Below are 14,202 nucleotides of genomic sequence, written 5' to 3'. Positions count from 1 at the left end.
GAAGGCTCATTAGGCTTATCCTACAATTACTAGCTGGCCCGAAGAGATATCTCCTGAATCCAGATTAACCTGGAGTCTCCCAGGCTCATCTGGCATGTCTTCCCTGAAGTCTGCCAAAACCCACACCCTTGCATTTCCAGGGACTCCCCTTAGCCAGCTGGGCAGAAAACCCAGCATGCTTCAAACAAGCTGACAGACAAGTGGGAGAGGACTCACGGGCAGACGGCTTCCCTCAGGTCTCGGGTGGAGCTCTGGGACCACAGCAGCAACGGGCCATCCCAGCCCCTGGGCTCAGCAGCGCCCTCATTCTCAGGCCGGCGCCTCTGCCCTGAGGGGAGCAGGAACGTCACCAACTGCCGCAGGCGGACCTCAAGCCCCTCCCACTGCTGGAGCCTGACCTGCCCCGGCCCCACCCCTTCCCCTACCCCAGCAGGACGAGAGCTCGTCTTCCCCTGGCTTCCAACGGGAGGCCCGGCCCTGGGCCCCGATTGGGCACTGCCCCAGCCCGGAGCCAATCACAGTGGCCAGGGAGGTGGAACGCACCGATTGGCCAGGGCCAGGTCATGTGACCATACTCCCCAGGAAACTCAAATATTACCAAGGTTCCCTAAGAAACCAATGAACAAAATTATCCAGTAAAGGCAAACCGTACTTTTTAATGAGGCCAATGTCACAGAAAAAAAAAAAAAAATGCTCCACAGTAAACTGCTCAAGGAAGCTACTAAATAAACTTTCAGAAAAGTTTAGTAGGTTTTTTTTTTTAAATAGGGTGACGGAGAGATATACCTTTCCCATCTATGTGAATTTAGGTTTAAACTAGATTTCCCTTGGCTGTTATATAAGACAAAAAAACCCACATCACCCTCTTTCACTCCCCCCCACCCCCAAAAAGTGTTTTAATCTATTGAATTTTTGTGTCCTCAGTTGTGTCTGATTCACGGCAACTCACGAACTCTACACAGCCAGGCTCTTCCGTCCATGGAATTCAGGGCAATTTTTTCTGTCCCAGTAAATGCCCACCCTGGGTGATCCAAAGGCAAGGGCTCAGAGGCTCCTGAGAGACTAACTAACTCCTTTCAGCTGAGCACAGAGCTGGCTCCTCACTGGGATGCCTGTGGCCTGGGGCTCCCAGAGGGGAGAGCAGCACTCGCCCCACCGTGTGGTCACTGCTGGAAGTGCAGGCTGCTCCTCACTCCCCCTTGACAGTGTCCCTGAGGGCAGAACAGTGTGAATCGAATCAAGGTGGAAATGCAAACTCCAATGCAACCAACCTTCCCACAAGGTCTCCAAAACCACTCAGGAACAGGGAATTGGAAACTGCAGGGGATGACATGAATGGAGATGGAGACTTGACACCTTACACCGAGTTCACTTCCAGTTATCCCTAGACAAACTTTCCATGAAAACTTGTCACAAATCTAGAAGAACAATGAGCAGAAACCGGACACGTGCTTTGAGTCTTCACACACAAAACTAAAAGGCAGTCCACAAAAAAAACCCAGAGAATACAGTGGACTTTGCAAAATCAAAGATATCTACTGTGGGAAAGACCTCATGACAAAAGCAAAAGACAGGTCATACATCGCGAGACGAATGAGTGGAAACACAAAGCTTATCAAGGATGTGTCTCCAAACAGACAAAGAACGCCAACACAACAAGCCTGTGAAAACTAGGGAAAGGTCTGAAGGGACACCAGACGGAGGAAGACACACACAGAGTATCCCGGATGATGTCCAGCACTGAGGGCCTGAAGAAACAACAGTCTAGTTGCACCCCCTCAGGCCTGTGTGACCGTGGATGAGGCCTCTGTTTCCCGGTGGCTCTGAGACATGGACAGGGAGGAAGGGGAAGAGAAGTCACTTGCATTTCTAATACTCACAGCAAAGTCTTCCAATGAGAAGGGAATTATCACCCCCACTGCCAATGCCATTCACTGAAGTGATACCCACGAGTCCATCTACCCCAGAAGGGAAGGATGGACCTGTTCTCACAAAACGGCAAGAGATGGAAGGAGGAAGATCAAGCCCACACCAATCACTGGAAAGAGAAGCTGTGCTCAGGGCTTGAAAGAATTCCTATTGGGAAAATCATGTCACAGCCCCACATGGCAATCCACAGCTTCCATGCTATTCCTCCCAAAATGCCAATGCATTTTCGCACCGAACAAAGAATTGCAAAGGGGGTACGGAAACAGAAAGGAGCCTACATTGTCAATACAATCCGACGAAAAAGCCCCGATACGGACATCCAAGGTTGTGTGAAAGGAAATTAGACGACCAAACTAGGATCCTCAGGAGAGTATCGGAGAAGGCAATGGCGACCCACTCCAGTACTCTTGCCTGGAAAATGTCCTGGACGGAGGAGCCTGGTAGGCTGCAGGCCATGGGGTCATGCAGAGTCAGACACGACTGAAGTGACTTAGCCGCAGCAGCAGCAGCAGCAGGACAGTATGCTATTGGGAATACAACAACACACACAGATCCAGATCGATGGAATAAAGTTGAGGGTCCAGAAACAAACCCCAGCATCCATGGTCAACTCATCTCTGACACAGACGGGGAGAATATCCAAATGGGAACAGGAAAGCCTCTTCAATCAATGTCCATGGGAAAACCAGACAGCTACATCTGAAGAACGCTATTGGTTTTGATCTCATACCACCTCAATATCGGGGAAAAACCTCACCCTAAAGACTGATGTCATGAGATAGCTAGAAAGAAGCGTAGGTCAAAGGCTCCTTAACATCAGAGTCTCCTTGCCATTTGCTGGGCGGAGGTCGAAATGGGTCTCTTCAAGTAAGGGAAAGAGGTAAACGAAGTACACCACTGGGTTTCCATCCAATGGAACCTCTTCACAACAGAGAAGCTAAGCATTCACAAATGCAAAAGATAGGAAACGGAACACGAGAGACTCCTTGCAAGTGGTGTATCTGAGAAGGGGTTCATATGGAAAGAGACGAAGAATGCACAGCACTCAGATTCCAAGAAACACCACCACCACCCTTGACCCTTCCCCCATGACCAACTCTGACCTAAAGCCTTTCTCTCCCTCTAACCTATCCCTAAAACATAACCCTCATCTAATCATATACATGTGCATCCCTAGCATCCATCCATCCATCCACACACGAGAGAGAAAGAGGAAGACACAGACGGAATTGAGAAAGGAAAAGAGAGGGACACAGCCAGAGAGAGACACGGAACCAAAGAGAGGAAAGGAGTCGATGGTCCAGACTTTTCCTCAATCTGTCTCGAAGGTAGAAGCAATGACAGCGCCCTTCCACCCCAGAAGGGGGAAAAGGACGGAAGGTTTGGAGAGGAAAAGACAAGAACGCAGGGAGCCAGTAGAAGCTCAGCCACCCGCAGAAGCCGAGCTGGGACACTTCAACAGAATCTCAATGGAAACAGAGGACCAGAAAGTTGGCTACTCTTTTCTATAAGAGAGGGAGACCTTCGAGTCTTCCTTTCGGTCCTCCAACTTGGATGCAGGGTCTCAAAACAGTCAGGAGGGGGAGTGCCTTTTCCTGGGTACCACGGCGCATCCAGGCCTCGTTCTGCCCCATTCTGTGCTGTGTCAGCCCTGGATGGAATCTTTCTTTCTGAAGTCTCAGCGCACGAGCTCCACGTGATATCGGCCCCAGGTGGAAAGGCATGGAGCTGCTCGTAGGCCGACAGGCCTAGGAAGCAGATGGGAGAATGACCCCCACTCTGCAGATGGAGAGACTGGGGAAACCCTGAGGGGCATATGGTTGTCAAGGGCCACACCACTTATGAGAAGAAGGAGCCTGGTCTGAGAGCAGCATGGTCCTCGGAGCTCAGGCCCTGGCTGAACCCAGGCCTCCCCAGGGCTGTGGGCTGGGCCGTGTGGGTGTCACTGTGCCTGCACATGGCCTAAGGGGGGTGATCGAGCAGTCAGAAACCCAGAGATTCCCTTGGGAAGTTTTGGGGAAGGGACCTCAGCACGAACCCCAGGAAATGATGTCACCTGCCGGCAACAGAACCCAACAGAACCCGCAATCCGGGTATCCAGGCCTCCAGAGCGGAGAGGAGCCCCCAGCCAGATCACTTGCTGCCAAGATGTTCTGCTGTTTGCCCCTGCCCAGAGGCCGGGGCCTCAGGAGAGCTCACAGGCAGTGTGCGTGGGCACCCTGTCGACGTTGGCTCAGGACACCCCCGAGAGGCCTCTGGCCCTTTGCCCGGAGAAACAGAAAGGTAACACGGGGAGCCCCAGGCCGGGCCAGGCCACCTCTCCCATGCCACCCGGAAACACCGGGTCCTTTGCCTGTGTGTGGGGATGCGGGTTTCTCGGGCTGTGTCCCCCTCAAGGGAGCCCAGGCGGATGTGGGGTCAGAAGCCTGTGGACAAGTTGTGTCCACACCCCAGGGGAGAGCAGGCTGGGCGGGATGGGGAGAGTGTGGGCAGCGCCGGCCACCCAGGCTGACCTCACACCCTCAGATGGGTCTCTTTCCTCCCGGGTGGGGATCTGAGCAGACACACGTCTCTGACCCTTCTGGGAAGAGAAGTTCGAGCAGGCAGAAGCAGCGGCTCCACTGGCCAGGCCCAGCTCGGAAAACTCCCAGCATGGCTGGCTGACGGTCACTGTCGTTGCAGAGCTTCCCACGTGATGAGGCCGAGGACGGGGACACCCCATCCAGCTCCCAGAGGGAGGGGTCGGAGCACCACCCGCCCGCCCGTGAGGCCCAGTGCAGGCTCCAGGTCAGCGTGCCCACGGAGGCATCAGCCCCACCGGGGGAGACGCGGAGGTGGGGAAGGCCTGCTGCCGAGACACCGCCCAGGATACAGCCGGCGGCCCAGTCTGAGGCTGCCACGGAGCTCAGCACACCCGGCTCCGACCCAGAGTCCAGAGAACCCCGGCCTCTGAGGCACCAGGAGGACCTGGAGCCCAGCACGCCAGAGCACAGAGGTGAGGACGCTGGGGCTGGTGCACGGGAGTGTGTGGGGAGGGGTGCTGAGCTACACAGGGACGAGTCCCCGAAAGCTGCTGCTGGGCCTGCAGCAAGCGCTGGCCTCACACCCCCCGCCCCCCATCTTGCACACTTCAGTCCCAAAAGACATCTGACGCTGGGTATTCTTTGGGAACCTCTTGGAAGGTTTCTGTCCCGGGGTACGCACATGCCAAGGCTGGCCTGTGGGCAAACTTTGCTTCTCCCCCAACTCTAGCACTGGCCTCCAACTGGAACCAGGCTCCACTTCCCAGACCTGTCCCTAAAGAGGTGGTGGCTCCAGGTGCAGGACCCAGGGATCCACCGAGGGCAGATGGAGAACCGAGACTTGCCCTCGCAGAGACACCAGGCCAGCTGGGTACTGGCCAGCACACCGGGCAGATCGGATCTCCGTGCCTGCAGGACCCCCAGCCCCAGGCACTGATGTCCCACCCCCTCAGCGAGAACCTCCACCTCCACGTGCACCTCTACCTGCTCGGGCTTTGGCAAGAGAACCCGAGGCAGAGGAGGAGTCACCGCCTCGGCAGGGAGAGCCTGCCCTGGCTCCCGCGCAACACCCAGATGCCCACGATCACTCACCCAGCCCTGCAGGGAGAAAGAGCCCCCGCTCTGGACAGAGACCCAGAGCCCTTGCCGGAAACACCACGTCCAGGGGAGCGGTCGGCTCTGCAGCCTCCATCCCTGTCTGCTCACCGTGGATGCCGGCAACTCGGTCTGCCCCCAGGGGACATGGAGTTCCTTTCCCCTGAACTGCTTTGCATTTGGTTTCTTTCCACCTTTCTGGTAATGTTTTATTTTTTGTATGGTTTCCTGTATTTTTGTTTTTTAAGTTGGGATTAGTAAACTTTTTCATCATTGTTGCAATCTGGGATCACTGTTGTGTAACTCTGGTGATACTGTGTTACCATCACCACTTTGTAGTTTCAGACCCGTTCGATCTTTATGCCCCACCCCCCAACAAAGCCTGGATTCAAGGCAAGCACGTCCTGTTCATCCCTCCCCCCGATCCTGAACACAATTTCATCTTTTCTTTCTGCATTCCTTCCTATATTCTTGGTGTCCCCAATCAATGACTCTCAGTGAAATGACTGAAGGAGTGTTTTTCGGACTCTCCACCTACTGTAAGACTCCATTGGAGAGTTCTCATTTTTATGTCATTTGAACTAGCCTTTGATAGCTGAAAGGACGGTGTACGTCCTTTCAAGATACCATGTGCCAAACGAAGCCCTTTTGGCAACTGCCATCATTATCTCCAGGCAGGCATTGCTGTTTGAAGGGTGACATCTCAGCCAGAAGGCAGAGGCTGAGCTCCTCTTGTTGCACCAGCTCCCAAAAGAAGCCAAGAAAGGGAGCTGGAACAACAAACCACCCCCATGCCCAGGAAAGCGTTCTTCATGACAGAAGGCTAGAAAATGACCCAACATCCTTGTGGCCCAGAACCACTCTAGAAAATCACTGTTCCATAAAAAAGAGAAACACATGGGAAGTTCCAAGGAGAGGCAATGCCCATGGCCAGTGTACTTGAGAGACGGCCTGACCGCTCCGGGGAAGACACGCACCGACGGAACCCCTTGGGAAACAGCAGTGATAGTCCTCACCGTCGTAAGGGTTTCCTCTGGGGACAACCTGCCCTGGGCACCACACGAGGGAGCAGACCGGCTTCTCTTCCTCTGCCCCCACACCATTCACTCATGAAGGCAGCTCAGGTGTTCTCATGCCCTGCCTGCCTGCCTGCCTGGCTCATCCGTGAGCTGTGACCACCTCCAGGGTAGGACTCCACCTTTTCCTCTCTGTGTACCGTGAATCTGCACACAGTGGGCTTTCAGAACCTTAGGAGACTTGAGCCATTCCCGCTCGAGCCAGAACCCTCCCCAGGAAGGAAAACAGCTGTGGAGTCATTTTGGCCCCAGCACTGGTTCCGAAAGCCTGGCGGCTCCTACAGCCTCTACGGTGTGAAGAGGGAGGTCCCTTTTGACAGAGCTTTCCGGCTCTCAGATCTAAGCTGTTGTTTCACTGTCAGCTGTGTCTTCCGTTGCAGCCAGGTGGGCCACGCTGCTCCAAAGGAGCTCACAAGCTGAGTTTCAAGGGAGGACAGGGATGGCTACAACGTGCTGCAAACTGAGTGAGGGTCCCCACAATCCTCAGCAAAGGTCTGTGGTGTGCAAGTGGGGAGTAGAGGGACCCCAAGTTCCAAAGGAAGGGAGGTAGTCGGGAGTTAAAGCCCTTGGCTGCTGCGGTAGCAGCTGCAGATGGCAGCTCGTCCACAGTGCACTTCGAATGAGGTCATATGAGCGGGACTCTGGAAATGGCTCCGAAATCAAGAGAAAGGGGTCAGGGTATGTGGGAATCCGGCGGGGGTGGGGGGTGGATGAAGGAAGGTGTCCCTCCTCTCTCCAGTGCAATTTGGTTTGGTGAGTCTCAAAGCTACCAGATGGCACTTCCCAAGTCAGGCCCCCGCAGGACTCAGGGTGGGCTGCCTGCCTCGGCCCCTGCCACAGGGACAAGCCACACCAGTGGCCTCCCTGAGCTCCAATGGCCGGATCTGGGGGGTCCTGTCTGGGTGCACACCTCCTTGCTGTGGCCAAGTTCCCCCCTTCTCTGAGCACCAGCTTCATCCTCTCGAATGAGGACATCGATTGCTACCTTGGCACGTTACTCTCTTCATCCTCTGAAGGCTCATTAGGCTTATCCTACAATTACTAGCTGGCCCGAAGAGATATCTCCTGAATCCAGATTAACCTGGAGTCTCCCAGGCTCATCTGGCATGTCTTCCCTGAAGTCTGCCAAAACCCACACCCTTGCATTTCCAGGGACTCCCCTTAGCCAGCTGGGCAGAAAACCCAGCATGCTTCAAACAAGCTGACAGACAAGTGGGAGAGGACTCACGGGCAGACGGCTTCCCTCAGGTCTCGGGTGGAGCTCTGGGACCACAGCAGCAACGGGCCATCCCAGCCCCTGGGCTCAGCAGCGCCCTCATTCTCAGGCCGGCGGCTCTGCCCTGAGGGGAGCAGGAACGTCACCAACTGCCGCAGGCGGACCTCAAGCCCCTCCCACTGCTGGAGCCTGACCTGCCCCGGCCCCACCCCTTCCCCTACCCCAGCAGGACGAGAGCTCGTCTTCCCCTGGCTTCCAACGGGAGGCCCGGCCCTGGGCCCTGATTGGGCACTGCCCCAGCCCGGAGCCAATCACAGTGGCCAGGGAGGTGGAACGCACCGATTGGCCAGGGCCAGGTCATGTGACCATACTCCCCAGGAAACTCAAATATTACCAAGGTTCCCTAAGAAACCAATGAACAAAATTATCCAGTAAAGGCAAACCGTACTTTTTAATGAGGCCAATGTCACAGAAAAAAAAAAAAAATGCTCCACAGTAAACTGCTCAAGGAAGCTACTAAATAAACTTTCAGGAAAGTTTAGTAGGTTTTTTTTTTTTTTAAATAGGGTGACGGAGAGATATACCTTTCCCATCTATGTGAATTTAGGTTTAAACTAGATTTCCCTTGGCTGTTATATAAGACAAAAAAACCCACATCACCCTCTTTCACTCCCCCCCACCCCCAAAAAGTGTTTTAATCTATTGAATTTTTGTGTCCTCAGTTGTGTCTGATTCACGGCAACTCACGAACTCTACACAGCCAGGCTCTTCCGTCCATGGAATTCAGGGCAATTTTTTCTGTCCCAGTAAATGCCCACCCTGGGTGATCCAAAGGCAAGGGCTCAGAGGCTCCTGAGAGACTAACTAACTCCTTTCAGCTGAGCACAGAGCTGGCTCCTCACTGGGATGCCTGTGGCCTGGGGCTCCCAGAGGGGAGAGCAGCACTCGCCCCACCGTGTGGTCACTGCTGGAAGTGCAGGCTGCTCCTCACTCCCCCTTGACAGTGTCCCTGAGGGCAGAACAGTGTGAATCGAATCAAGGTGGAAATGCAAACTCCAATGCAACCAACCTTCCCACAAGGTCTCCAAAGCCACTCAGGAACAGGGAATTGGAAACTGCAGGGGATGACATGAATGGAGATGGAGACTTGACACCTTACACCGAGTTCAATTCCAGTTATCCCTAGACAAACTTTCCATGAAAACTTGTCACAAATCTAGAAGAACAATGAGCAGAAACCGGACACGTGCTTTGAGTCTTCACACACAAAACTAAAAGGCAGTCCACAAAAAAAACCCAGAGAATACAGTGGACTTTGCAAAATCAAAGATATCTACTGTGGGAAAGACCTCATGACAAAAGCAAAAGACAGGTCATACATCGCGAGACGAATGAGTGGAAACACAAAGCTTATCAAGGATGTGTCTCCAAACAGACAAAGAACGCCAACACAACAAGCCTGTGAAAACTAGGGAAAGGTCTGAAGGGACACCAGACGGAGGAAGACACACACAGAGTATCCCGGATGATGTCCAGCACTGAGGGCCTGAAGAAACAACAGTCTAGTTGCACCCCCTCAGGCCTGTGTGACCGTGGATGAGGCCTCTGTTTCCCGGTGGCTCTGAGACATGGACAGGGAGGAAGGGGAAGAGAAGTCACTTGCATTTCTAATACTCACAGCAAAGTCTTCCAATGAGAAGGGAATTATCACCCCCACTGCCAATGCCATTCACTGAAGTGATACCCACGAGTCCATCTACCCCAGAAGGGAAGGATGGACCTGTTCTCACAAAACGGCGAGAGATGGAAGGAGGAAGATCAAGCCCACACCAATCACTGGAAAGAGAAGCTGTGCTCAGGGCTTGAAAGAATTCCTATTGGGAAAATCATGTCACAGCCCCACATGGCAATCCACAGCTTCCATGCTATTCCTCCCAAAATGCCAATGCATTTTCGCACCGAACAAAGAATTGCAAAGGGGGTACGGAAACAGAAAGGAGCCTACATTGTCAATACAATCCGACGAAAAAGCCCCGATACGGACATCCAAGGTTGTGTGAAAGGAAATTAGACGACCAAACTAGGATCCTCAGGAGAGTATCGGAGAAGGCAATGGCGACCCACTCCAGTACTCTTGCCTGGAAAATGTCCTGGACGGAGGAGCCTGGTAGGCTGCAGGCCATGGGGTCATGCAGAGTCAGACACGACTGAAGTGACTTAGCCGCAGCAGCAGCAGCAGCAGGACAGTATGCTATTGGGAATACAACAACACACACAGATCCAGATCGATGGAATAAAGTTGAGGGTCCAGAAACAAACCCCAGCATCCATGGTCAACTCATCTCTGACACAGACGGGGAGAATATCCAAATGGGAACAGGAAAGCCTCTTCAATCAATGTCCATGGGAAAACCAGACAGCTACATCTGAAGAACGCTATTGGTTTTGATCTCATACCACCTCAATATCGGGGAAAAACCTCACCCTAAAGACTGATGTCATGAGATAGCTAGAAAGAAGCGTAGGTCAAAGGCTCCTTAACATCAGAGTCTCCTTGCCATTTGCTGGGCGGAGGTCGAAATGGGTCTCTTCAAGTAAGGGAAAGAGGTAAACGAAGTACACCACTGGGTTTCCATCCAATGGAACCTCTTCACAACAGAGAAGCTAAGCATTCACAAATGCAAAAGATAGGAAACGGAACACGAGAGACTCCTTGCAAGTGGTGTATCTGAGAAGGGGTTCATATGGAAAGAGACGAAGAATGCACAGCACTCAGATTCCAAGAAACACCACCACCACCCTTGACCCTTCCCCCATGACCAACTCTGACCTAAAGCCTTTCTCTCCCTCTAACCTATCCCTAAAACATAACCCTCATCTAATCATATACATGTGCATCCCTAGCATCCATCCATCCATCCACACACGAGAGAGAAAGAGGAAGACACAGACGGAATTGAGAAAGGAAAAGAGAGGGACACAGCCAGAGAGAGACACGGAACCAAAGAGAGGAAAGGAGTCGATGGTCCAGACTTTTCCTCAATCTGTCTCGAAGGTAGAAGCAATGACAGCGCCCTTCCACCCCAGAAGGGGGAAAAGGACGGAAGGTTTGGAGAGGAAAAGACAAGAACGCAGGGAGCCAGTAGAAGCTCAGCCACCCGCAGAAGCCGAGCTGGGACACTTCAACAGAATCTCAATGGAAACAGAGGACCAGAAAGTTGGCTACTCTTTTCTATAAGAGAGGGAGACCTTCGAGTCTTCCTTTCGGTCCTCCAACTTGGATGCGGGGTCTCAAAACAGTCAGGAGGGGGAGTGCCTTTTCCTGGGTACCACGGCGCATCCAGGCCTCGTTCTGCCCCATTCTGTGCTGTGTCAGCCCTGGATGGAATCTTTCTTTCTGAAGTCTCAGCGCACGAGCTCCACGTGATATCGGCCCCAGGTGGAAAGGCATGGAGCTGCTCGTAGGCCGACAGGCCTAGGAAGCAGATGGGAGAATGACCCCCACTCTGCAGATGGAGAGACTGGGGAAACCCTGAGGGGCATATGGTTGTCAAGGGCCACACCACTTATGAGAAGAAGGAGCCTGGTCTGAGAGCAGCATGGTCCTCGGAGCTCAGGCCCTGGCTGAACCCAGGCCTCCCCAGGGCTGTGGGCTGGGCCGTGTGGGTGTCACTGTGCCTGCACATGGCCTAAGGGGGGTGATCGAGCAGTCAGAAACCCAGAGATTCCCTTGGGAAGTTTTGGGGAAGGGACCTCAGCACGAACCCCAGGAAATGATGTCACCTGCCGGCAACAGAACCCAACAGAACCCGCAATCCGGGTATCCAGGCCTCCAGAGCGGAGAGGAGCCCCCAGCCAGATCACTTGCTGCCAAGATGTTCTGCTGTTTGCCCCTGCCCAGAGGCCGGGGCCTCAGGAGAGCTCACAGGCAGTGTGCGTGGGCACCCTGTCGACGTTGGCTCAGGACACCCCCGAGAGGCCTCTGGCCTTTTGCCCGGAGAAACAGAAAGGTAACACGGGGAGCCCCAGGCCGGGCCAGGCCACCTCTCCCATGCCACCCGGAAACACCGGGTCCTTTGCCTGTGTGTGGGGATGCGGGTTTCTCGGGGTGTGTCTCCCTCAAGGAAGCCCAGGCGGATGTGGGGTCAGAAGCCTGTGGACAAGTTGTGTCCACACCCCAGGGGAGAGCAGGCTGGGCGGGATGGGGAGAGTGTGGGCAGCGCCGGCCCGCCAGGCTGACCTCACACCCTCAGATGGGTCTCTTTCCTCCCGGGTGGGGATCTGAGCAGACACACGTCTCTGACCCTTCTGGGAAGAGAAGTTCGAGCAGGCAGAAGCAGCGGCTCCACTGGCCAGGCCCAGCTCGGAAAACTCCCAGCATGGCTGGCTGACGGTCACTGTCGTTGCAGAGCTTCCCACGTGATGAGGCCGAGGACGGGGACACCCCATCCAGCTCCCAGAGGGAGGGGTCGGAGCACCACCCGCCCGCCCGTGAGGCCCAGTGCAGGCTCCAGGTCAGCGTGCCCACGGAGGCATCAGCCCCACCGGGGGAGACGCGGAGGTGGGGAAGGCCTGCTGCCGAGACACCGCCCAGGATACAGCCGGCGGCCCAGTCTGAGGCTGCCACGGAGCTCAGCACACCCGGCTCCGACCCAGAGTCCAGAGAACCCCGGCCTCTGAGGCACCAGGAGGACCTGGAGCCCAGCACGCCAGAGCACAGAGGTGAGGACGCTGGGGCTGGTGCACGGGAGTGTGTGGGGAGGGGTGCTGAGCTACACAGGGACGAGTCCCCGAAAGCTGCTGCTGGGCCTGCAGCAAGCGCTGGCCTCACACCCCCCGCCCCCCATCTTGCACACTTCAGTCCCAAAAGACATCTGACGCTGGGTATTCTTTGGGAACCTCTTGGAAGGTTTCTGTCCCGGGGTACGCACATGCCAAGGCTGGCCTGTGGGCAAACTTTGCTTCTCCCCCAACTCTAGCACTGGCCTCCAACTGGAACCAGGCTCCACTTCCCAGACCTGTCCCTAAAGAGGTGGTGGCTCCAGGTGCAGGACCCAGGGATCCACCGAGGGCAGATGGAGAACCGAGACTTGCCCTCGCAGAGACACCAGGCCAGCTGGGTACTGGCCAGCACACCGGACAGATCGGATCTCCGTGCCTGCAGGACCCCCAGCCCCAGGCACTGATGTCCCACCCCCTCAGCGAGAACCTCCACCTCCACGTGCACCTCTACCTGCTCGGGCTTTGGCAAGAGAACCCGAGGCAGAGGAGGAGTCACCGCCTCGGCAGGGAGAGCCTGCCCTGGCTCCCGCGCAACACCCAGATGCCCACGATCACTCACCCAGCCCTGCAGGGAGAAAGAGCCCCCGCTCTGGACAGAGACACAGAGCCCTTGCCGGAAACACCACGTCCAGGGGAGCGGTCGGCTCTGCAGCCTTCATCCCTGTCTGCTCACCGTGGATGCCGGCAACTCGGTCTGCCCCCAGGGGACATGGAGTTCCTTTCCCCTGAACTGCTTTGCATTTGGTTTGTTTCCACCTTTCTGGTAATGTTTTATTTTTTGTATGGTTTCCTGTATTTTTGTTGGTTAAGTTGGGATTAGTAAACTTTTTCATCATTGTTGCAATCTGGGATCACTGTTGTGTAACTCTGGTGATACTGTGTTACCATCACCACTTTGTAGTTTCAGACCCGTTCGATCTTTATGCCCCACCCCCCAACAAAGCCTGGATTCAAGGCAAGCACGCCCTGTTCATCCCTCCCCCCGATCCTGAACACAATTTCATCTTTTCTTTCTGCATTCCTTCCTATATTCTTGGTGTCCCCAATCAATGACTCTCAGTGAAATGACTGAAGGAGTGTTTTTCGGACTCTCCCCCTACTGTAAGACTCCATTGGAGAGTTCTCATTTTTATGTCATTTGAACTAGCCTTTGATAGCTGAAAGGACGGTGTACGTCCTTTCAAGATACCATGTGCCAAACGAAGCCCTTTTGGCAACTGCCATCATTATCTCCAGGCAGGCATTGCTGTTTGAAGGGTGACATCTCAGCCAGAAGGCAGAGGCTGAGCTCCTCTTGTTGCACCAGCTCCCAAAAGAAGCCAAGAAAGGGAGCTGGAACAACAAACCACCCCCATGCCCAGGAAAGCGTTCTTCATGACAGAAGGCTAGAAAATGACCCAACATCCTTGTGGCCCAGAACCACTCTAGAAAATCACTGTTCCATAAAAAAGAGAAACACATGGGAAGTTCCAAGGAGAGGCAATGCCCATGGCCAGTGTACTTGAGAGACGGCCTGACCGCTCCGGGGAAGACACGCACCGACGGAACCCCTTGGGAAACAGCAGTGATAGTCCTCACCGTC

The 14,202-nt window shown here is 54.5% G+C and overlaps 2 protein-coding genes and 1 long non-coding RNA gene across 3 annotated transcripts in view; 2 read left to right on the top strand and 1 right to left on the bottom strand.

Moving 5' to 3' along the window:
- The window catches only part of LOC145527776 (uncharacterized), a 681,763-nt gene that overhangs the window by 498,217 nt on the left and 169,344 nt on the right, over positions 1-14,202 (bottom strand). Inside the window, exons 23-24 of the long non-coding RNA XR_014069857.1 lie at positions 7,851-7,962; positions 217-328 (exon numbers count right to left, since the gene is read on the bottom strand). This is a non-coding gene — a long non-coding RNA (uncharacterized LOC145527776). The remainder of the gene's footprint in view (positions 1-216; positions 329-7,850; positions 7,963-14,202) is intronic.
- On the top strand, positions 4,043-5,829 carry LOC145527754 (uncharacterized). Its single transcript, XM_081545823.1, has 3 exons — positions 4,043-4,212; positions 4,612-4,924; positions 5,182-5,829. The coding sequence occupies exons 1-3, from the start codon at positions 4,078-4,080 to the stop codon at positions 5,802-5,804; spliced, it is 1,071 nt and encodes a 356-aa protein (XP_081401949.1). The 5' UTR covers positions 4,043-4,077; the 3' UTR covers positions 5,805-5,829.
- Positions 11,675-13,464, top strand: LOC145527746 (uncharacterized). The gene is made up of 3 exons (XM_081545814.1): positions 11,675-11,848; positions 12,248-12,560; positions 12,818-13,464. Exons 1-3 carry the CDS (start codon positions 11,714-11,716, stop codon positions 13,438-13,440), a joined length of 1,071 nt encoding a protein of 356 aa, XP_081401940.1. The 5' UTR covers positions 11,675-11,713; the 3' UTR covers positions 13,441-13,464.

The sequence above is a fragment of the Giraffa tippelskirchi genome, chromosome 11, assembly GCF_054371585.1.
Source record: "Giraffa tippelskirchi isolate mGirTip1 chromosome 11, T2T-mGirTip1v1.2.pri, whole genome shotgun sequence".
Classification (NCBI taxonomy): Eukaryota; Metazoa; Chordata; class Mammalia; order Artiodactyla; family Giraffidae; genus Giraffa; species Giraffa tippelskirchi.
This window is presented reverse-complemented; position numbering and strand designations above follow the sequence as displayed.